Source organism: Thamnophis sirtalis, unplaced genomic scaffold, assembly GCF_051295495.1.
Source record: "Thamnophis sirtalis isolate CommonGarterSnake01/CBP01778 unplaced genomic scaffold, rThaSir2_p1.2 scaffold_13, whole genome shotgun sequence".
Lineage (NCBI taxonomy): Eukaryota > Metazoa > Chordata > Lepidosauria > Squamata > Natricidae > Thamnophis > Thamnophis sirtalis.
Window position 1 is genome coordinate 8539479 of NW_028261393.1, and position 23503 is coordinate 8562981.

General features: G+C 43.5%; 3 protein-coding genes across 4 annotated transcripts; all 3 read right to left on the reverse strand.

Moving 5' to 3' along the window:
* Positions 1-616: 616 nt before the first annotated feature.
* Positions 617-5785, reverse strand: LOC148042980 (lens fiber membrane intrinsic protein-like). Its single transcript, XM_087727991.1, has 4 exons — positions 5545-5785; positions 2937-3095; positions 2197-2316; positions 617-1025 (listed from the first exon to the last, which is right to left on the reverse strand). Exons 1-4 carry the CDS (start codon positions 5783-5785, stop codon positions 886-888), a joined length of 660 nt encoding a protein of 219 aa, XP_087584117.1. The 3' UTR covers positions 617-885.
* A 597-nt stretch (positions 5786-6382) lies between these two features.
* LOC106551150 (protein NKG7) lies at positions 6383-15747 on the reverse strand. Of its 2 annotated transcripts, none has more exons than XM_087727147.1 (5): positions 15599-15747; positions 12868-13058; positions 11090-11236; positions 8995-9129; positions 6383-7601 (listed from the first exon to the last, which is right to left on the reverse strand). In XM_087727147.1, the coding sequence occupies exons 2-5, from the start codon at positions 13055-13057 to the stop codon at positions 7543-7545; spliced, it is 531 nt and encodes a 176-aa protein (XP_087583273.1). In that variant the 5' UTR covers position 13058; positions 15599-15747; the 3' UTR covers positions 6383-7542. The 2 variants fall into 2 exon arrangements, with proteins under 2 accessions (XP_087583273.1, XP_087583272.1); XM_087727146.1 differs by having other exon boundaries at positions 12868-13119.
* Positions 15748-17110: 1363 nt separating this feature from the next.
* Positions 17111-23457, reverse strand: LOC148042981 (protein NKG7-like). The gene is made up of 4 exons (XM_087727992.1): positions 23283-23457; positions 20606-20752; positions 19447-19581; positions 17111-17268 (listed from the first exon to the last, which is right to left on the reverse strand). Exons 1-4 carry the CDS (start codon positions 23455-23457, stop codon positions 17111-17113), a joined length of 615 nt encoding a protein of 204 aa, XP_087584118.1.
* Between the last annotated feature and the right edge of the window lie 46 nt (positions 23458-23503).

Below are 23503 nucleotides of genomic sequence, written 5' to 3' on the forward strand. Positions count from 1 at the left end.
CCTTTCCCCGCGGTTTCTTGAGGCGAAGGAGACTCTGTCCCCAAAAAATGTCCCGCGCGGCAGGTTGCTGACGTACCCAGCTCTGTATGGGGGCGTGTATTTTTGGTCTCCCTTGTAAAGTAGTATAGTCTCCTTGACCCTCTGGTGACTCTTTAGGACCATCTGCCTATGCGAGCCCCTTAACTCGCGTCAGCCCAAGCACGTCTGAACGCGTTACCCGGATATCTCTACGTGAGGGCAAGAAACGTCTTTCTGCTTTGCTCCAGTTTCGACTCTCCCCCCCCCCCCCCGAGGCGGAAATAAAAATACAACCGGGGGATTTTAGAAAATGCCGTTTTCTGGGAGAGCTGCAGAGCCCACTGGAGATCACATTCAGATGAATGGCCTGGACTACATCACCCATCATCCTTAACCACGGGAATCCTCCTCCCCACCCCCTCGAGCAAAAGAAAACCCTGAATGTCAGCCAAGTTCATGAAATGAGTTTATTGTACGTTAAGTGAAAAGAAGGATGAGAAAAGACGAAAACAGGAGGGGAAGAGAGAAAGAAAGAAGAAAGAAAGAGAAGGAAGGAAGAAAGAAAAAGAAAGAAAGAAAGAAAGAAAGAAAGAAAGAAAGAAATGTCTAAACCTGGACGGACAGATTGCATTGCTCTTTTGCTATTGTGACAGCAGTCTGGCTTCCACCCTGATGACACTGAGGATCAGGAATAGTAAACTCGGGACGTCACCCTGCATAGGGACATCACAGCATCTCCCAGCAGGAATGAAACTTTCCCTGTTGCGAACAAACATTGTGCCTGATCAGACTCTGCTAATCGTCTGCCATTCGCATCCTGCTTGGTGCCTGGCTTTTATTCTACTTTTGCTATTCCTGCTTTTATTCCTACTTCCGTTTCTGGCTACCGGCGTCCTGCGCTTTCTTCTTTGAGGGGTCCTCTGCCCAAGGCGTAAATACTTCTGTAGTTGTCAGAGCTTCGGCGGTTTCCTCCTCTTCCCATCGTTTTGCGATAAAGTGGCAAACCCCTAAAAAGTTTTAAAAAAACCAAACCTTAGTTTCCAGTAGAATGTTGTGTCTCATATTTATCAACCTAAAAGCAGGATTGCTCCTTAAACTGAGCTCAATACTTCGGGATTGCATGTGGTTTTCTTGGAAAATTATTAGATTTTTCTTTATCCTACTTTTATATTTTATCAATTTAAGCTAGCAAATATACTCATCTTTATATTCAATCAAGTTATGGCCACATGCCTGATATTTGCAGCTTCTATTTTCCTCACAAGAACAACCCTGTTAGGTGAGTTGGGCTAAGAGAGAATAATTAGCTCAAAGTCACCCAGTTAGCTTTCATGCCTAAGGAAGGCCTAGAATTCACCATCTCCTGGTTTCTAGGTCAGCACCTTAGCCACTTTGCCAAACTCACTCCATATGAAAGTGATTTGCCATTAACTTCTTTCAGAGTTTTTTTCTCCAACTCGCCACTTTAAGGTAAAGTTCTGAAAGCTCTTGATGGTCTCCCAACGAAGCTGTTACAATCCTGCTTAGCTTGTTTCCTTGGGATCGGCCAAACTCAGCTAGGGTGCTGAAATCAACTGAAGGCCTTCATACTCTGATTAATGTCATGGAAACACAAATAAAAAGGAATTGAATGGTTGCTACACTTCAAGAGCTGCACTGCTTTGTTTCTTGTACCATACTCAAAAGAGTACTAAAACCTGAAAAGGAGCTAAGTGTTACATAAGAATTACCAAAAAGAGAGGTTCTCCTGTAAGCATTCTCTGCTTGGCTTTGTGCAGGCCTCTTCCCTCCTTTCACCTTTGACCTTTATTCTGATTTTTGCTGCTAGTTTAATGAAATAAGGACTAGGGAGTGACATGATAGCAGTGTTCCAACATCTAAGGAGCTGCCACAAAGGAAGTCAACCTATTATCTAATGCACCTGAAGGCAGGACAAGAAGCAATAAATGGAAACTAAGCAGAGATCCAACTTAGAACTAAGGAGACAGTGAGACCAACCAGTGGAATGGCTTGGCTCCAGAAGTGATGGGTTCTCTTAACACTGGAGGTTTTAAAGAAGAGATTGGACAACCATTGTCTGAAATGTTATAGGGTCTCTTGCTTTAGCAGTGGAGTTGGACTGGAAGATCTCCAAAGTCCCTTTCAACTCTTGTTATTCTGTTACTCTGCTTCTCATACCTGCCATGGCAGCTACCATGATAGATAACCATCCTGGGATCATTGACCAGGAGAGGAAGGTATTGGGCTCATCAGTTGAGAATCTCATGAAGTTGAACAGTCCGAGTCCTCCTATGCAGCCTGAAAGACAAAAAGGGATGTAGGTCAAGAAATGAGGTCTGTAAAAGTTGGATCCCAAAGTGGTTAGTTTATCCCTAGATAGTCAGGATTTTGACTTTTTCGATTGGCCACAATAATCATGCTTACCAAACCTGGATATGGAAAGGAGAAACCGCAGGAGTGTAACCTGGGATAAAAGATGATTGTGGTTCAACTTTTTGGCCATCTAATACCATTTTCATTTTTGAGTCTCCCACCAACACTCCATCATAATTACGTGTCTTCTGTTCACAGTGTTTCCCCATAACTCTTGGGCAGGAGTGTGGGTGTCATTTCCTTTCACACTTATTTTTTGTTTACTGCTTTTTTGAACAGCTGCAAATATCCACAATTTCTAAATGGTTTGGTTTTGCTAAACCCAAATCAAACATCACCAATGCAATTGAGGATGTGAATTCAGCTTAGCGGGATCTGTCTATGACTTGTACCTCATTTGAAAGGATGGAATTGAGTCTTCAGGTTCTGAGTTTGTGCAGTACTGTCTTTCCTCCTTTTGAGATTGAAGCTAGTTTAACATCAGTTCCATCTTGTTAACGACATTTGGGAAATGAAACAGTGTGTGTGTGCCTTGTTTTTCTTACCTGAAAAGAAACTCAAAGTGATGGCTAAGTCAGAGTGGGAGAGCTTCTGTGATGTCTCAGTGGCAGCGAGCGAACGTGTGCCATAGATCACGGCTCCATAGCAAGCTACAGCAGAGATCAGCATTAAAATGATGGAGACGGTAATATAAACTAAGAAAAAAAGAAAGAAGCAGCAAATTGTGAAAAATCAAGCTAGAATCGCCTTCTAGAATCACCACAGCCTGCAGCTTTCGATCTGATTAACAGAATAACAGAGTTGGGAGGGACCTTGGAGGTCTTCTAGTCCAACCTCCTGCTCAGGAGGCCCAATATTATTCCAGACAAATGTCTCTCCAGACATCTAGTGATGGAGCACCCACAACCTTTGTTCCTTTATCTTTCAACCTGAGGATCAATTTCTGCCTGCAGAAATGCTGTGGATTTCTAGGCCAAATGGAAATCTTATTTAGAAGCTTTTAGGAAATACTGGATGATTCTTGCTGCTCTTTGGAAAGCTTCCCAGAAGAGAATAAGCATGGTGAAGATTTGCTGCAACGGGGGATCAGGTTCAAGTCTCCAGAGGACATGCTAATGATGAAATGTTGCTTGGGAGGTGATAATGCCGAAGCTGTGATTTGTGTATTTATGTCAGAGATCAGCGGGACATAAGGATGGGGATTGTGCCATGATGTCCCCATATCTGTGTCATTTTGAAGTAATCAGTTTGCTGCTAACACCTCTGGTTTAACAATAGGGACCTATTGAATAGAGTCACCACCGAAAGTTGCAGAATGAATTTCTAATGCCTCCTTACTTGAATGTTAACAACTAACCAGCAGATGGAGATAAAGACTCATAGAGAAGTAGGCAGGACTATAAATATTGTATAAACTGATTATCAGCAAGTTTAGGATTTTAAGAACAAATTTACTGGATTTTTCCCCCTGGTTTATGCCACCACTAAACTAAACACCAGCTGAGCCTTATTGTGCTCCTTATTTAAAATGTCAGAAGAACTGATTGCTATACGGTTACATATAGGTGTATCTCTTAAAACAAAGATTGGCCCAGAGATTTACCAAATGGGCATGTAAGCGGCACTGTAGGTAATAGTTCGAACCTTCTGCCTAATCGTTCAATGGGTGTACTTTGAAAACATGGTACACACTGATGTTCTTTCTTCAGAGCTCATCTGAGGAAGAAAGAAATATGTCTTGTTTAGTAAACAAGGAGAGATGTGTTCGGTCAGATCACCTTCCATATTTCAGTATTCTGGCTGTTTTCTTTCTTATCAGAACCTGGAAGTCTTGGGCCTTTATATTGCAATGCAGTGTGTGACAATAGAGGAACCAAAAGCTGCATGTTATAAACATGAGATGAAGGTTGTGGCAGCTGTGCCTCTATACCAGAGTCTAGCAACATGTTAAAAAGCAGAGACTGCATAATTTTTTGTTTAAAAGTTCTTGTTCTGAGAAGGAGGCAGCATGGATAATCGGATTCCACTTCCAATATCATTGAACAAAGCAAGCATCTATCTTTTGCTCATGCCCCCCCCCCCCCACAGCCATCTCTGACTGCTTCTAATTCCTGATTTTTACTGATATACTTATTTATTGTGATTCTTTGCCACATTTTCTCTAAGCAAAGAGTGGTGGGTGTCTTTGGAGAGAGGACAATTCTCATCATATCCCTGAAACTATTCTCTAAGGTAGATTGGATTGAAAAAGATTCACCCATGTTGCCCACTAAACTCCATTGTTAACAGAGAACATTCGCCTGGGCTCCAGTCTGTGCTCCAGTCCAAGGCTTTCACTGTTATTACAAGTAGTCCTCGACTTACGACCATTCAATTAACAACAATTCAAACTGAAAACAGCATTGAAAAAGGTGACATGATTGTCATAGCTTCCCCATGGTGACATGATTGTCATAGCCTCCCCATGGTCACATGTTCAAAATTTCAGACACTTGGCAACTGACATGTATTTATGATTGTCTCAGGATCATTCAATTGCCATTCATGACCTTTCCCTGGGGGTTTCCAACAAGCGAAATCAAGGGAGGGGAAGCCAGATTTGGTTAACAACTGAATGATTCACTTAACAACCATGGGAAATTGGTCCTAAAATAAGGTGTAACTCACTTAACAGCTGCAGCACTTAGAGCGATAGAACTTCTGATCCCAATTCTGGTTGTAAGTTGAGGATTACCCATACATTTATTTGTGAAATGTATCCGCCACCTCAATCCAAACCAATAATCAGTTGGATTAGTTCCATCTGTTGCTCTGGGGCTTTTAAATCTTTTATCCCCAGCAAAACCCTCCTAGAAAACCTGGAGGTTATTTCAAGTGAATTATTAAACACGGAGTGGCTGGGTTGATATAGAGTCATGACCATTTGGCTGGCTACCCATTCTTTTTGTAGAGCATGCTAGCTCAGAGGCAAGCTGGCATCTCTTCCTTTTCCATGGCTGAGTGAAAGAATAATGACAGATGGGGGAGCAGTCCAGAGTGGAAAAAGGGCCAAGGGAAGACTCTGAACAGGGCCTCCTCAAACCGAGTAGTGGCGCAACCTGGACTTTTATAGCAGCAACACTTTCAAAGTTCTGAAGATTCCATAACCCTTACATGGTATTTCTTTCAGAAAGGAACATTTCCCTAGTTGGCAATCTGTCCATAGTCCCCGGAAGACAAAGATGCCCCGGACAAATCTTTTGACCCAGTACTCTGTGCTGATGGCTGTCATCAGTAGACAAGTAGCTATGCAAGAGAAGAAGATCCCACCCAGGCGGACCCAATCATAAGCCTTCAAGTTCTTGAACCACACAATGACGGGCCACTTGGAAAGGGAGTTCTTGTAGCGGTTCATAATGATGGATCAATGGAAGGATCAAGACCGAACGCGCTCTCTTCTGAACCTCGGGAGGTACTTCCTTGTGGATGAACTGTACAGAACCCACATCCTCGCGGGAACGACTATGTCTTTCAGATTACAAAGTTTTCACTCGGAACCTTCCTTGAGAAATGTACTGTAGCAAAGCATTTCCATAGTAACCCCAGTGTTCTGGAAGTTCTGAAGAAGCTTGGTTGGCATGTTCCTTCCATTGGATGTATGCCCAGTGTGTGCATCTATGGCTTTGGCTGATTTGCCACAATGACATCCCCATTGCTGTATGGCATTGCAAGCTTACCGCTGTGGGATGTGTATGCAGTGTGAAGATGCATCATGGTTGTGGGTCTTCCCCATATGCAGTGTTGCTCTTGTCTGATGGAATTGTTTGATCCCCCCCAGGAGTCACTATGGAAGCCCACTAAAGTGACTAGAAAACTCTTCAGCTCCGGATTAGTAGAAGAAAAAGTCATTTCTGCTGCAGCACAGTGCATTTTTGTGTAATTGCTTTATTTGAATTTGAATTTGAATTTGAATTTGTTTATTTATAAACAAATTATTTGTTTGTTTATTATTACCTACAGACTGATTGCTTTATTCCCTATATATCTTTGTACCGGTAATTAATAAAGCAGAAGAAAAGCTTCTGGTATTCCTATATTTGTTTAGAAGGAAATGTCACACAATTCATTGTTACTCATTTACTCCCACGGACTCAAAAGTAGAATTTTAAGCCTCTAAAGGAAACTCTCCCATCTTATTGTGCGCTAATTTTTGCTATGGGTTGTCCAATGGGTAAAAATAAAATGCAGAACTTGAACAGAGGCATTATTTAATTTAAGATACCCGAACAACATCCAAAGTCAATCTTATGCAACCTGAACATGGCTATTGTAAGCATTCATATTTAAAAAAAACCATAAATCAGAATACATTGGAATGGAATAATTTGAAAATGAAATGATTGGACACTTCTTGAAAAGTGAGTGAACAGAGGATGGTAATTCCAGAAGAAAAGAACTATTGAAGCAATCCTGATTGTGAAACACTAAAGATGATTCACATGGTACTATGAGCAGTGTTTTCAATCTTAACAACTTTAAGAGTTCAACTCCCAGAATTCCCTAGAAGATAGGTAGAGTCTCGCCACCCTTCCGAGCTGAAGATCAGGAGAAATTAAACCCTTTCAGGCCTAGCAGATCTCTTAAAAGCCACGGGTAATTTTGCCACCTAAAATCAAAATTTTGCCAACATATTTTGGTAGCATAGTTTTAGGGACAGAGTGAGCTTTGGGAGCTGTAAATATAGGGCCTGATTTTAAAAAGTTGCCCATGCTCCAGAACCTTTCCCCAAACATGCTTGACAGGCCATAGGTCAATGTTTCACAACCCTAATCACTTCAAGATGTGTGGACTTCAAATCCCAACATTCCCCAGCCAGCATGTTGAAGTCCACATATTTCAATGTGACTAAGGTCGGGAAACACTGCTATAAGTGATACTCAAAGCCTTACTTGGCAAGCAAGCTAATTATCAAAATTACTCCTAGTCACTGAAATCTCTGTAAAACACAAGACAATAGTTTTGAAAAATGAGCCAAAAAAATATAAGTATAGCTGAACAATGCCCTGGAGATGCTGAGATGCATTGTTACAGGAGAAGCAGGGATGAGGCAACCTTTTTTGTTGAGAGAAAGCTTCTGTATAATTGTGCTTGGTCTCTTGTTGACCAAGGCGTTCATATTCTTTCATAGGCAGCAGATGGAGCGTTCGAGGAGGCAACGTGGTTGAAAATGCCTGCAAAGTGAGAAAACAAGAGCAAATAAAGAAAGCCAGCTTGAGATGCTCAAACCAACCTTCGATCATAATTGTTTTTGAACAACTGTTTTAAGGTTGTGTTGAGTTGCGCGCACGTGTGTAAACATAATAACCTGCTATCTTATAAATATATCGTTCTTTCCACTGAATGCAAAATAGCAATAGCATTTAGACATATACCGCTTCACAGCGCTTTATATAGCCTTCTCTAAGCAGTTTACCGAGTCAGCATATTGCCCCAACAATCTGGGTCCTTATTTTACTGATCTCTGAAGGCTGGAGGCTTAGTCAATCTTGAGCCTGATGAGATACAAACTGCCAAATAGCAGGCAGCTAGCAGGCAGCAGAATTAGCTGCAGTGCTGCATTCTAACCACTGTGCCACCTTTTTTTAAAGTTTTTTTTTTTTAAATGGCAGGAAATGCAATTCTTCTGAAGAGAAATGCTTCTGTTTTATGCAAATATTCTGGTCTCTTGATAATGTACTTTTCTAAGGCAGGAATCCATTGGGTTAATGGCAAAGGGACATTTTCTATGGGAGCTCAATCCAACTAAATATCCTCTGTTTCCAAGGTGATAATTGTTTATCCTATAACACAGACGTTCCCAACTCTCAGGTTGCGGACCAGTACTGGTCCGCAGAAGTGGTTGACAGAAGTGAGGGAAGCTGTGTCTCCACATGTAAAAGATATAGGTAGCACATTAAACCATCCCTTTCCACCCTCACTAAATCGGTTGAGAAATTGTCTTCCAGAAACCGGTCCCAAGTGTGAAAAAGTATTGGGAATGCTGCTATAATATGTAGGTTTTTTTTTAAAAAAAAAATTGGATTATTTTATGACTTGGAATATTTTCCTATGTGAACCATAGGATCGCCAACATGATTGCCAATGTCCGGTGATGGATATGGCAGAAGAGAAGAAGAAGAAAGAAGAAGAAAGAAGAAGAAAGAAGAAGAAAGAAGAAGAAAGAAGAAGAAAGAAGAAGAAAGAAGGAAGAAGAAGAAGGAGGAGGAAGAAGGAGGAGGAGGAGGAGGAAGAAGAAAGAAGAAGAAAAGAAGAAGAAGAAGAAGGGGAGGGGGAGGAGGAGGGGGAGGAAGTAGTAGTAGTAGTAGTAGTAGTAGTAGTAGTAGTAGTAGTAGTAGTAGTGGTGGTGGTGGTGTTGGTGGTGTTGGTGGTGTAGTATAATAACAGACCAGTGCTTCTCAAATGTGGCTGTTTTTAAGTTACGCAGGCTTTGACAACCAGAATTGCCCACCCACCCAGCCTGCTGGGAATGGAAGCCCACACAACTTTAAAAAGTGGCCACATTTGAGAAGAACTGGCCTATGGATTAAAATGGTGGAGTTTCGGAAAACACTGCTGTAGACTCACCAGCCAATAGAAACAGTGGGAAAGTGATCCATCCAGAGTAGAAAGACCATGCAAAGGAGACTTGAAGTTGAGGTGATGTCTTCTCCTTCCACGTTTCAGCTGTATACACAGCTAGGGCTATTAGAGTGAAGAGTCCTTTCAAAAAAGCAGAGAGAAGATCAGTGCTGGTTAACACAGCTCTGTGCTGATTCACCCGTGAGGTTTTTATTCCCCTCTTTGGTTTGTGAAAGAAATGTTTGTGGACACCAAGTGTTTATGACCCTGAATTCACACCTTATCCTGCGTTCGCACATCCCCCTTAGCCTGACTCAACGCATTTCCTGAGTTTGCATGCTCCACTGAATCATGGACTAACGCAAAAGGCTGTGAATATAACTGCTACTGAGTTTACACAACATGCTAAGCCACATAAAACTGAGTTTTCAACTAAGTAAGCCTAGAAGGTTGTACAAATGCATTTCTAGCCTTTCCCTGACTCAACGTATTATATCAACATAGCCGAAGGATTATAGTCACCATTCTCTGAAAGCTCTTTGCTGTGTCTGCTTTTATTTTCAGAAGATTTTTGAAAGCGATAAATCATATTTGTGAAACCAGTTTCACTTTCACCAGGTAGATATTGCAAAGAAGATACGAGTAGGCCTTGATTTATGACCATTCATTTAGTGACTGTTCAAAGTTACAGCGGCTTCGGAAAAAAAGTGGCTTCCGTCTTCACACTTACAACTATTGCAGTGTCCCCATTGTCACATGATCACGATTCAGGCCCTTGGCAACTGGCATCTATTTACAATGGTTGCAATATCCTGGGGTCACCCTCCGAGACCTCCCCGGCCAGTGTCCAACAAGCAAAGTTGGCGAAGCCAAATTCACTTAACAACCATGAGATTTGATTAACAATCATGGCAAAAAATGCTGTGACTCAATCACTCTTATCAGTTAGTCCCACCAAATGTGGTTTGCAGTGGTGCAGTGGTTAGAGTGCAGTACTGCAGGCTACTTCTGCTGCCTGCCAGCTGCCTGCAATTTGGCAGTTCAAAATCTCACCAGGCTCAAGGTTGACTCAGCCTTCCATCCTTCCGAGGTGGGTTAAATGAGGACCCAGATTGTTGGAGGCAAGAGGCTGAAGCGGTATAGAAGTCTAAGTGCTATTGCTAAATTCAGTAAGTTAAGGGCTATGCATAGCAGCCTTTATTACTAGCTTTGGTGGCAAAGGCTCTAGGCTTCCTGTGGCTCTTTCCCTTTGGGGTATCTGCAAAAGATATCCTTTGTTAACTCACTTTGGACAGCAGTTTGGTCTGATGGATTAAAGGAAGGGATGTCACCCTCTAATGCAAGACATTTTCCAGAATGGTCATTCTCTGGGAAACCTTAGCAGGTGAAGTCTTTGGTTCCACCACAAAACCGCGGTAGACTAAAGCACGCTCGACGAAAGCGCGTACCTGACGTCATCACAGCGTGACGAAAACATCACACTGTGAGCAGTAAAGTTAAAATTAACGCGAAAACCTTACCCTAACCCCCCCAAACCTAACCCTAAACCTAACCCTTAACCTAACGCTAAACCTAACGCTAACCCTAACCCTAACCCTAACGCTTAACATAACCCTAAACCTAACCCTAACCCTTAACCTAACCCTAAACCTAACCCTTACCTTTACGTGAATCGGCTTGCTTTAAAAGCGCTTTTTAAAGCGCCCTTTTTTCTCTGTGGTCGTATTTGTCGCGCTGCTGATGACGTCAGGTACGTGCTTTAATCGGGCGCGCTTTAGTGGACCGCGGTTTTGTCGTGCCACGGAAGTCTTTTACTAACGTCCTTCAGGAATTTCCTAGCAATGCCCTTGTTTTGGGAAGTTTCTCCTTCAGTTGCAGCTTTACAGAATTTCTTCTGCCTCTTTAGTATTTGGGGCCATGATATTCGCTCGGTTACCAAAGGCTTCAACTGAACATTGATTGTTTGAGAAGACAATTGAAGCCTTATTGAGGGAAAAAAATTGAACCTCCCCATATCCCCCTCCAGGAGAGAACATCTTGTATTCTCTTTGAGATCACCCTCCCCGGGACTAGAGACTTCTTCATCTTTGGTAACACCTACCAGCCACGTAGGCAGCCACGGAAGCAATCAAGGGTTTGCCTAGGATGCCACACATGGAAGGCATGAAGGTGGCAACCAGGAAGACGTGCAATGCCAGCGCCACCAAAGAAGCCATAATGAGAAACACACGGGTAGCTATGATGTAGCCTGCAAGCAAAGTTATAGATGCAAAAGGTTATGTCTGTTTTCAATCCTTATTGCAATAATATTTGTTCGTTTTGTTTATTTATTAGATTATGCCTTTATTACTTTATAAGTAACTTGGGGCAGTGAACATACATAATGCACCTTCTCCCACTCCCTTGCTTTCCCGGCAACAACCACTCCATGAGGTGGGTTTGGCTGAGAGACAGAGAGCATGATTGGCCCAAAGTCACCCTGCCAGTTTTTATGCCTAGTGGGACTAGAACTCACCATCTCCCAGTAATTGGCCCGGAGTCACCCAGCTGGCTTACTTGCCGAAGCTGAGACTAGAGCTCATGTTCCCCTGGTTTCTAGGCCAATGTCTTAACCACTGTGCCAAACTGGCTCTCAGTATATCAGAGCATCCTCACCCTCAATAGATAGCTTGTTCAGAAAACATTCTAGCTATCTTCCAGAGAGGGAGCCACCAAGAGGGGCTCATGGCCTCATCATTTTGCAACTAAAGAGCCAAGGTGGCGCAGTGGTTAAATGCAGCACTGCAGGCTACTGCTAGATCAGCAGGTCAGCGGTTCAAATCTCACCGGCTCAGGATTGACTCAGCCTTCCATCCTTCCGAGGTGGGTAAAATGAGGACCCAGATTGTTGGGGGCAATATGCTGACTCTCTGTAAACCGCTTAGAGAGGCCTGAAAGGCCTATGAAGCGGTATATAAGTCTACTGCTATTGCTATTGCTATTGCTAACTGGAGTACTGCAATTCGCTCTAGGTGGGCCTGACTTTGAAGACTACCCAGACATAACAGTTGTTACAAAATGTAGTGGCCTCAGTACTGGTGGTTATTACCCACTGAGAGACATTACACCTGTGCTTTATGCCTTACCTGGGTTGCAAGGTATACCTGATAACCCAGTGTAGTCATGCTCTCACATGACCATGGCAATGTCTTTGGACAACATGGCTTGCTCAGCTATGAAACAGAGATGAATACTGTGCCCTACAGTCAGATACGACTGGACAAAGGAAACCTTTATCTTTTTGAGTTACCAGGAGATTAATATAAGGTTTATGCACACAATAATGTTGGAGATGACCCGGCTGAGCCTGAGGGAGGGATCAAATGTGTCATCAGTATTGAATCGTTTCACACACAACCCCCCCACAAGAGATCTAAGTCCATCCCACCTTGAATTCCTTCTACCTTACCTACCACCAATTTCCTTTGGCTGTTAGCCGTTCAGATTCTTGTAATAAAGCTTGCAATAAATCTTTACATCCATTTGAGCGGTGGTGGTGCAGCGGTTAGAGTGCAGTACTGCAGGCTACTTCTGCTGACTGCTGGCTGCCTGCAATTTGGCAGATTAAATCTCACCAGGCTCGAGGTTGACTCAGCCTTCCATCTTTCCTAGGTGGATAAAATGAAGAGCCAAATTGTTGGGGGCAAGAGACTGACTCTGTAAACCGCTTAGAGAGGGCTGTCAAGCACTGTGAAGCGGTATATAAGTCTAAGTGCTATTGCTATTGCTATTTGAACTGTCTATATCTCCTGACAAAGACACAATACACACAAATGCTGATGCTCTTTATTGGAAATTCTTAGGGGGAAAAATTGAAGGCCTTCCTGCCATGACACTTACCAAAGGCATCCTGTACAGCAAAGCATTGGCTTTGGATTAATCCAGGGTTAATGCAGTACTGCCATAGCCCACTGTGGGATGTCCCACCAGGACCAAAAGATACTTTCCAGTAATCGGTGCTGAGCCCCATCAAAAGTAAGCTGATGCTCATGGATGCCATCAACACGCTTAAGATACGGCAACACAACATCCTGAGGCAAAGACAAAGGTGTTTCAACAGTCACTTTGCTGGGTATCTAACTTTTAGAAATCCTAGAGGGGAAAAAAGATTAAATGGAGACAACTTAACCCCCAGGAAACGAACATGGAACAGTATTAGAAGGACTATATGTGAGTGTGTTTGTGTATGTGTTTCACTATTTATTGTTCTTTGGTGTGGAAGAGTGTGCTGAAGGCACTGGAGTGGAACAAGAGAATTGTTGAGGGTTTCGCTCCCCCCCCGCCCCGGTGGAACAATGGTTCAAATGCAGTATAGCAGGCAAACTCTGCCCACAGTCTGGAGTTTGATCCTGACCGCCTCAAGGTTGACTCAGCCTTCCATCTTTTTCAGTTCGATAAAATGGAGACCCAGATTGTTGGGGGCAATATGCCATTCTAAACTGCCCAGGATGTGCTCCAAAGCAGTGTTTCTCAACCTTGGCAACTTGAAGATGTCCAGACTTCAACTCCCAGAATTCCCCAGCCAGCATTCGCTGGCTGGGGAATTCTGGGAGTTGAAGTCCGGACATCTTCAAGTTGCCAAGGTTGAGAAACACTGCTCTAAAGCACTATGGGGTGATACGTACACCTAAAATCCTAAAATGCTATTGTAATTGTTTGATTTTAAGGACAAATTCACACAACTTCAACTAAGATCCAGAGGAGGTTAGCTATAACCCTCAGATAGGACTGGTTGTGTCTATAGTTGATTGCCCCTTTCCCCCTGAAAGGTAGAAACAGAAATAAATCCATATAAAGCAGAAAAAGAAAAAGAAAAAGAAAAAGACAGCCTCCCTCCAAAAGTAGCAGAAAAGGTTTGAGTGGGTGAAACCTTTCAATTTCTGATTATGGTGGCATCATTTCTGATCACATCACTAGAATGTTGGGCAAGCTGAGTCATTATTGGGGGAGGGGGAAGGAGGGAGGGAGGGAGGGAAGGAGGGAGGGAGGGAGAGAGAGAGAGAGAGAGAGAGAGAGAGAGAGAGAGAGAGAGAGAGAGAGAGAGAGAGGTTGTATTGCTGAAAAACCACTATTTTGCTTGCAAATCCAAAGGCTTGAGCCAATACTGTTTTGGGATCTGCGAAACTGTAGCACATGGGAGCATATAACCACACTGCATTTGAAGATTGCATGAAATGGGAATGAGGAGGAAATTCCAGGTAGGACGTGAAAAAGATCCTTGGAAACAACCATTTCCTTCTTAATTTATAACCAGAATAACAGAGAGTTGGAAGGGACCTTTGGAAGTCTTCTAGTTGAGAGGTCTCCAACCTTGGCAACTTTAAGACCTGTGGATCAGAATTCTGCTGGCTGAGGAATTCTGGGAGTTGAAGTTCACAAGTGTTAAAAGTTGCCAAGGTTGGAGACCCCTGTTCTAGTCCAACCCTAATCACAATTCCTCTTTTCTTTCACAGTACAGCGTTTGTGACAATGATGGACATGAGAACTCACTTCCTCAGGGAGCATATTATAGAGGTGCCACCTTCCAGGGGATGGGGGTTTAAAAAGATCTGCAGCAGATCCAAGCATAAATGCAACCATTAACATTCTCACTCTGAAAGGTGATGAGATGCGGGTTGAGTTTAGTGGTTACCCGAAGCCTTTTGCAGAGTCAACCGTAGACTTCACTTCAAGCCACTTCCTGCATCCTTTTTACACACTTGGATGTCTCGGTGACCTCAGCAAAAGCCCAGAATTTGAACGGGTGGGTTTAGAAGAAGGGGAGGGATGGGCTTTCTTCCAAAACCCCCATTATTTTTTTTCAAGACATGATGATGATCTACAACAGGCTTTCGTAAACTCTGTGTTCTCATTAACTTTGGAATGGGAGAAATCATCTTGCCCTAGATTTTAATTAATTCAGCCTATTATTTCTCTGCCATGTGAGCCAAGGAAGTGGGGCAATAATCTGGAGGCGATCCCTGGCATGAGGGTCTCAAGAGCCTTCTTGGGTAGCATTATCGATTTATATCCTAAATCCTCCCAGGGAGGAAGGAGAAGAAACAGGAAGGATGGTAGCAACAGCTTTTTGAGGCCTTTTCTCCCACAAACCCCAGGTCAATAACCGTCAGCAAGACTGAGATGCAGAGTTAAAGGAACGTTAGAAAGTGTACCTTTAGCTCAGTGTGAGAAAAGCTAACTTGAAGAATCCCCAGGAGTTTGGTTTTGTGTGGCTTGTTCCTGGTATCACCACAGCAGCACTTCAGGGGCCAGAATAAGCTGCTGTTTCCAAGGGGAAACTCACCCTCCAAAAATATAAACCCTCTGAAAAAGATCTTGGGGTTTAACCATGTGTGCTGCAAAGCTAGGATATTGAATCTTCTCAGAGCTTGCAATACCGTGGACGAGAGGTTTCACCTGACTGCTACTTGCCCTCTGCGGTTGAGATGAATGCAGTAGAGTTGGCATCCTGTGGCCCTTTCCCTTTGGAGAATTGCCCTTAACCTTCAGATTATTATTCCCTTGTGCCCACGTTTTCTTTTTTTACGGGCCTTCTCTAGTGAGAGGAAACCAGGGGTATTGTCATCCTTACCTGAATCTTCTTGTAGAATGGTTCTCTCCTTTGACAAAGATGATCTGAAGGACCCGGTGGAGAATAAAGGCCGAAGGAAGGAGGTTTAGAAAGAGGACTTCCAAATATTGTAGGTGTGAAGAGCCAGCAAAGCCGTCTGCATGCTTTAATGTCTCAACGCTATTAAAGCTCACCTCTATCTTTTTTCGATCTTCGCCCACCCACTTCCTTTCCCTCGTTCACACATCTGTTGGGGTCTGGTTCTCTTCTTCACGTTTCGCTTCTGAATTAGTTATTAGTTTTTGTGGCTGCACATTTTCATTCCTATCTCTCTTTTAATCTGGAACTATCTTTGCACGAATTGCCTATTGAGGCCCTGGCCAACTTGTGAAGTCAGGAGCAACTTGGCTAATTGTTGTTTCCTCAAGGCCAACGTTTCTCAGCTTTGGCAACTTGAAGATGATTCTCTCTGTCTTATATTCTCGTAGATTTTCACGGGTAGAGGTATGCTGGTCTTGTTGTATTCGGGTCTTTTCCCATGTAAGATTGAGATTGTTTTGGCAACGTTTCGGTGAGGTCTCACTCGCCATCTTCAGGCTGGGTTTTGGGCTTAAAGCGTGGTCATAGCTGGCGTCTTTTGCTATCTCTGACCATGCTTTAAGCCCAAAACCCAGCCTAAAGATGGCGAGTGAGACCTCATCGAAACGTTGCCAAGACAATCTCAATCTTACATGGGAAAAGACCCGAATACAACAAGACCAGCACATACATACATACATACATACACACACACACACACACATACATACATACACAGACAGACACACAGACACACAGACACACAGACACACATATATGTGTGTGTGTTTTATTTGTGCTGATAAATAAATAAAGATAAATAAATAGATAAATAAATAAATAAATAAATAAATAGATAAATAAATAAAAATAAATAAATTTATTTATTTATCAGCACAAATAAAAAACACAAATATAACAAAGGCAACAGTAAAAATATTGGGTTTCTGTTGTGATGGACTCTTGTGACCAGCCGATTGACAGATGATGGAAGCAGTTAGCTTCCTCCCATAATTGGGGCTTACCAGGGGTTGTGACTCTAGATAGATAGATAGATAGATAGATAGATAGATAGATAGATAGATAGATAGATAGATAGATAGATAGATAGATAGATAGATGATAGATAGATAGATGATAGATAGATAGATAGATGATAGATAGATATATAGATAGATATCAAGAGAGACAGAGACAGAGAGAGATCATTCTATCAGGCAGGCAGACAAATAGAACATTTGGAAAAAAATATTTTATATTGGGAAAACAATACTGACTACAAGTAATTCAACATAGGTCATTAATAAACAGGAAAATTATGGTGTTTTTTTCCCCAGAGTCTTTGCAATCCTTAAGAGAGGGAGAGAGACACACAACACATTTCAGGCCGGCCATTTTGTGATGTCAGAATCTTACAAGATGTCTTCGAAGCCATCCGCCTCACGCTTTTGCTATTTACAATTTGATTTCCTTCTCTTCATCCTCCCAAAACATTGAAGAGGAGACAGAGGAGCTCCAAATGGAGGAGGAGGAGGAGGACTCCCTGCTTTCTTTGTCAGACAGAACAGCTCCATGCATCAGCACATGTTGATGGGCCACAAGCCCTAGAAACCCTGCGAGGCGGATACAGAGGGAAGAGCAGAAGGCCGTGAGAAAAAGTATGCTAAACAGTTCGAACATCCACCGAGTCATTTTCTGGACCTTCCCAGCAGGTTATGTTTACAGGTAGTTCTTCACTCACAACAGCTCACTAAGTGGCCATTCAAAGTTACAACCGCACTGGAAAAAGTCACAATATTTCACACCTACGACCGTTGTGACCTGCCCATAGTCACGTGATCAAAATTCAGACCGTTGGCAACTGACTCATATTTATGACCGTTGCAATGTCCCCCGGGGTCAGGTGATCCCCTTTAGTGACCTTCTGACAAGCCAAGTCATTGGGGAAACCAGATTCACTTAACAACCATGTGACTAACTTAAAACCGCTGCAGTGATTCACTTAACAACTTCCCGGAAGTCTTAGAAAACTTCTCAGGACTCCTCCTCCCTGGCCGTGGGAAGGAAAGGGGGTACTTCCAGATTTCTGGGTTTGGATGGATGTTACAGTTGGCTTCTTGTTTTATTATCATCATCATCTCCATTAATTTTTGTAACTTTTTGTAGTTTGGAATTGTTTGACACTCAGGGTCCCTACAGATCAGGCTGATCTATAAGAATAGTCAATTCTCTAAATAAATGTCCTGACTTATTTAGGTTCATGCACATGTTTTGATCTCATTACCTCAGTAGGATCCCCCTTCTGCTTTTCTCATCTGAGGATACCGATGGACCAGTGGTGGGTTTCAAAAAATTTTCAAACCTACTCTGTGGGTGTGGCCTCCTTTGTGGGAGTAGCTTCCTGGCCATGTGTTCTCTCTCTCTCTCTCTCTCTCTCTCTCTCTCTCTCTCTCTCTCTCTCTCTCTCTCCGCCCCCCCCCTCTCTCTTTCTTTCCTTCCTTTTGTCTCTCTGTCCCTTTTTTCTTTCTCTTTCATCTCTCTCACTTTTTCTTTCTTTTTTTCTTTCTTTCTCCTTTTCTTTCTCTTTCTCTCTCTGTGTGAGTCTGTCTGTCTGTCTCTCTCTGTGTGTGTATGTGTATGTGTATGTGTGTGTGGTTCTTTGCCCCTCCCTCCCTCCTTCCCTCCCTCCCTCCCTCCCTCCCTCTGTGTCTCTCTATGTGATTCTCTCTCTGTGTCTATCTGTCTCTCTCTCTGTGTGTGTGTGTATGTGTATCTCTCTCCTCTAGTGGTGGGTTTCAAAAAAATTTGGAACCTCTTCTGTAGGTGTGGCCTGCTTTCCGGGTCCACTGGTGGAATCTCTTCTAACCGGTTTGGTAGATTTGACGAACCGGTTCTATCGAATAGGTGCGAACTGGTAGGAACCCACCTCTGCGATGGACCAGTGCCAGAGGTGGGTTCCGGATCCCATTGCAACCATACCAGTTGCAATGGGGCTCGGCGTCCTCCACATGAATGCGCACAGCATGTGCATGCATCCTACCTTCCAGCGACACCTCCGCGAGCCTTCGAGATGTTTCAGCTGCTCAGCGGAGTGTCATGTAGGTGCTGTACACGCTGTGTGTGGAAGTGGTGAAGAGTTAAAGACAGGTAAGGAGGATGGGTGGGCGGGCGGGCCCCCCGGAGCATCGGAACGGAATGGTACCCCATGCTCCGGACAGGCACCGGTACACCCGTACCGTGGCGTACCACCTACAACCCACTAAGAGCCAAGGTGGAGCAGTGGTTAAATGCAGCACTGCAGGCTACTGCTAGATCAGCAGTTCAGCGGTTCAAATCTCACCGGCTCAGGGTTGACTCAGCCTTCCATCCTTCCGAGGTGGGTAAAATGAGGACCCAGATTGTTGGGGGCAATATGCTGACTCTCTGTAAACCGCTTAGAGAGGGCTGAAAGCCCTATGAAGCGGTATATAAGTCTACTGCTATTGCTATTGCTACTGACCAGTGCCGTTGTTAACAACCATCCCCTCCCCCCCAATAAACTAATAGAAGCCATCTTTATTTTTGGTTATAGACTTTCAATGTCAGATGAGGTTTGTAAGCTACCTAATCCACCCTTTGCTCATTGGAAAACATAACATGATATGGAGTATCTCAAAAGATGGCCGCCCACCTTCCTCTGAGGGAATCCTATATTCCCCAGTTAGGAAACTGATCCTAAAATTGCACCACCACCTCACCAAAAACCACCCACTTGAAACACACAAACGACCCATGATCTTCTTCCATCTCACCACTTAAAATAAAGAAGGGACAAGTGCTCCAGGCTAGATAGAAAGGCCACTGATAGGAGGTGTCAGATGTTCTGCTGATGCCGTGTGTGGAGATCCGGATGGTGTAAATGCTTAGGCCGAGGAACACCAAGGCAGCTGTGGAAGCACAGAAAGATGATCAACTAGATTCCTTCGAGACTCTTTTAAAGACTTTCTTGTTTTTATATTTTGAAACAAGTTAGCTGAGTAACCTTCTGACCTTGATGGGATTGGCCCACCCCAACTGCCCAGGCAGAAGGGGCACACTGTGGACATTGGTCCAGGAATTCCATTTGGGGGAATCAAAGAGAATAGCATTTTCTGCCATGGCTCTCCTGTCCTCTGGAATCGTTTCTGCCGTGGCTCTCCTATCCTCTGGAACCTCCTCCTGGGTGATATCCACCGCGACCCTCTTGGCCTTCTAAAGAACCCTGAAGACCTGGCTCTGCCAGTTGGCCTGGGCTCCTGATGGAGGTTTCATACTGGAGGTGGTTAACAAATTGAGGTAGGACCCCATCTTCCCCTGTGTGCATTTTGCTCACTTTCTTGTCATCTTTGCTCACTTTTAAGGCAATTTTAGTCCTAATGTTCATCGTTTTAATGTTTTATCTTTAAATCATTAAAGCTGTAAGCCTCCCAGAATTGCCTCTAGGTGAAATGAGTAGGGTTTATGATTAAGTAAGTCCATAAGTCAGTCAGTAAGTAGTCAACTCTGAAGCGAACCGGACTGGTGCCATTTTGGAGGCTTCAGGGTTGCCACAGTGTGAAGAAGGGATGAGGGAGGGACACAGTTAGATGGAGGTTTGTAGCCAAAACAAAATAGTTTCTTGTGAGAACCAAGGTCATTCCAACAGGTGGCTGGAAGGAGGAGGAGCACCGTATCCAGGCAACCAGCCAGCACCTTGATTGGATAATGTGGCTGTTTGGGAAGACATTCAATCCGGTGAAAACCACGGGAACTTTCAGAGTCGGTTTTCACCAGCTTGTGCCAATATGATATTGCCAATAAAACTGTCCTTTGAGGAACTTGTCTGCCTCAGAGTTATTCTTTCTATGGAGTTATTACTTGGAACCCTGATATAAGTAAGTAAGTAAATATATTTTTAGTAATTGAATGCCCCCCAATGCCATAAATTTTTACCTGCAATGAAAGATCCCACGGCAGGCACCAGATACCGGTAGGTGGCAGAATTGGCAGAATAGCGATAAGTGATGCTCATAAATGATGCTCCAACGAATCCACAAAAAAGGGCCATTATCAGGAGAGTCTTGGCTCCATTAACATTCGCTGTGATAGTAATGACAATAAAACAGAAGATTGCTTGTTAGAAGCTTTGAGAGCAGGGCTGTTCAGTGTGTGACACCACAGGTTTATCTTTCCAAATCTGAATTATACATCAATCAAAAATGGCTGGACTGTAACAGATCATGTTAGGTCCATACCCGAAACCTTCTCTAGCCTTTCGAGATCCCACAACTAAAGTATCAGAAGCAGAGGTGGGTTCCTACCAGTTCGCACCTATTCGGTGGAACCGGTTCGTCAAATCTACCGAACTGGTTAGAAGAGGTTCCACCAGTGGACCCGGAAAGCAGGCCACACCTACAGAAGAGGTTCCAAATTTTTTTGAAACCCACCACTGGTCCTTGGATGTGATTATTCTACACTATCATGCTCATATTTATAAAACTCAGTGCCTCTGTGAAAGGTAAGGATGACTACTGCGTTTGTGGTGCAATCAGAACATTGCGTGTGTTGAAGTTGTTTTAACGCAAACCAAAGATGCCTTTTAAAAAACAAGTTTACATCATATTCTTATGCATGCCAGTGCTGTGTGTGAGGTAAATTAAGGTGGTTCTGACAAGTGTCGTCGGCATCTTCATATCCGGTCACATGGGTGGCAAGCCACTCCCACAATGGAGGCCACACCCACAGTGTAAGTTCAAACAATTTTTGAAACCCACCACTGATGCAGATGTGCATTTGAGGTACCCAAACTGCTAGAATGCTCTGGAAGACCTAGTGGAGATTTATTTATTCAGTTCTTGTCGCCGCCCTCAAATCATGGGACTGAGTGGCGAACAATCATAAAACAATCCTGCAGGATTCAATATACTATTTGGCAGCTGAGAAAAAAAAGTGCCATCATGAATAAATACAGCCAGGAAACATGGCCTTTACTATATGTTCAGAGTCCGAGGCCTAGACACAAAGTCAGAACTACTTCCAGAGTTGTGAATGCCCCAACACTGGAAGTCTTTAAGAAGATGTTGTATAGCCATCTGTCTGAAACGGTATAGGGTTTCCTGCCTAGGCAGGGGTTGGACTAGAAGACCTCCAAGGCCCCTCCCAACTCTGCTATTGTATTATTATTGTATTATAAAGGCCTTGTGAAAGACCAACGTGGTTGGGGGTCATCCTCAATTCTGAAGGGAGAATGTTCTAGAAGGCTACAGTAGAGAAGGCACCTCCCGTAGTCTCCACCAGACAACATTCATTGGTTGATGGGATCCATAAGATGGGATGCCAACCTGGGTGGACCAAATTGGACGGGTAGAAACCACTCAGAGAAAATTGTCCCTGAGGTAACTTGGATCCAAGGGCTTTAAAGGTGACAAACTAACGCCTTGAATCACACCCAGAAAAACACAGGCAATCAATGCAGCTCAGGCAGAGGTAGTGTTACATGTTTCTAATATCCAACACCATCTGCTACCCTGGCCATCAACCCTGATCTGGCCAGAATCATCTTGGTGCTTCAGTGATGCCACACTACAGTGAGGGATAGGGAGTGGTGGGGATTAGAAATAGCTGGAGTTGTGGAGTCAAAACAAAATACTTTCTCTTGGGAACCAAGGACTTTCTCACACCTGGCCAGAAGGAGGAGGAGTGATGTCACCAGACCAGCAGATGCGGTCTTGACTGGGCCATGTGACTGACTGTTTGGGATTCTTGAGGTAAAAGCTTCTTATAATTTGATGAAAAACCAAGGGGCCCCTCAGAGTCGGCTTTTACCAGATATATGCCAATATGATATTTCAAAATAAAGCTATTCTTTCAGGAATCCACCTGCCTCGGAGTTCTTGCTTGCAATAAGGTGTCAGGCTGAACCAAAGTAGGCCTCAAGCCTGAACCAAACTAGGTTTCATGATATTAAGCTTTAACTATTCACATAGAAATTGCACGGTTTGCTTTTAGGACATAGTGCGGTTAGACACGGGTTAGAAGGAAGTCTGCACACGAAATATGCTGAGGCAAAACATCTATTTTAGCCCATCTGCTGGCTTGGTTGTTAATCTGTTTGGTAGATACGTATTGTTAATTCCTCAAAATACGAGCTATGCATGTCCGTTAGCTGACCCATGTATTATGACATCCTGTAGACATACTTTCTGTAACTCAAGGGCAAATCTTGAGGGGTGTTTCCATAACTAACAGATGGCTTTAGCTGAAAGTGATAAACTATATAAGGAAGTTCCTGAATTTCACTCAATGTTCAGGCCATTTATTCTGAACCTGCGCAAATAAACCTTTCCTTCTCTGAAGAGCTGGCTCGTGTGTCCTGTCTTTTTCTACAACAGCAATGGGTCTACTACTTGAAGCCTTGACACTTGCATTTATATTTTGTACCAGTTGAAACAAGGTGATTTAGAGGTGCACTGTGAAGAGACACACTGTAGAAGAGTTTTAGAAGGTACGGTGGAAAAACCCAACAAGGGGGGGGTGACTTTGGGATGACTCTTGACCCAAACTTGAAGGAGGAGTCCTGGAGAAAGGAACCCTACCAATTCTGGGAAGCAAAGGCTGCGGATTCTCTTACGTGCAGTAGCAACAAGATTAGGGCACACCAGCCTTAGACAGACTTTCCAAAGGCCGCTGTAGTAAATCTGCATCTCGGACTCAACTTTGATCCATCGATGACTCATGATAACAAAAACCAGACTGAAGAGAGTGCCGAGGGTGAACCCCGTAGCCAATTTTTCACTCCACGACATGGTTGAATGGAGAAAAGTCGAGGCTTTTCTTTGTGCAGATGTCTTC

Excerpts from the sequence above, each read along its gene's own strand:
- LOC148042980 (XM_087727991.1), bottom strand. The coding sequence starts at position 5,785 with ATGAACCGCTACAAGAACTCCCTTTCCAAGTGGCCCGTCATTGTGTGG. Across the intron at positions 3,096-5,544 it reads CTTTCTGAAAGAAATACCAT|TTTTCTTAGTTTATATTACC; the intron begins GTAAGGGTTATG and ends GCTTCTTTCTTT. Across the intron at positions 1,026-2,196 it reads CATGGTAGCTGCCATGGCAG|GGGTTTGCCACTTTATCGCA; the intron begins GTATGAGAAGCA and ends AAAACTTTTTAG.
- LOC148042981 (XM_087727992.1), bottom strand. The coding sequence starts at position 23,457 with ATGTCGTGGAGTGAAAAATTGGCTACGGGGTTCACCCTCGGCACTCTC. Across the intron at positions 19,582-20,605 it reads CGTGGGATCTTTCATTGCAG|CTGCCTTGGTGTTCCTCGGC; the intron begins GTAAAAATTTAT and ends GTGCTTCCACAG. Across the intron at positions 17,269-19,446 it reads TCCCTTCTTTATTTTAAGTG|GGTTTCTAGGGCTTGTGGCC; the intron begins GTGAGATGGAAG and ends TCCGCCTCGCAG.
- LOC106551150 (XM_087727147.1), bottom strand. The coding sequence starts at position 13,057 with ATGTTGTGTTGCCGTATCTTAAGCGTGTTGATGGCATCCATGAGCATC. Across the intron at positions 11,237-12,867 it reads TGCTGTACAGGATGCCTTTG|GCTACATCATAGCTACCCGT; the intron begins GTAAGTGTCATG and ends CTTTGCTTGCAG. Across the intron at positions 7,602-8,994 it reads CCCACTGTTTCTATTGGCTG|GCATTTTCAACCACGTTGCC; the intron begins GTGAGTCTACAG and ends CTCACTTTGCAG.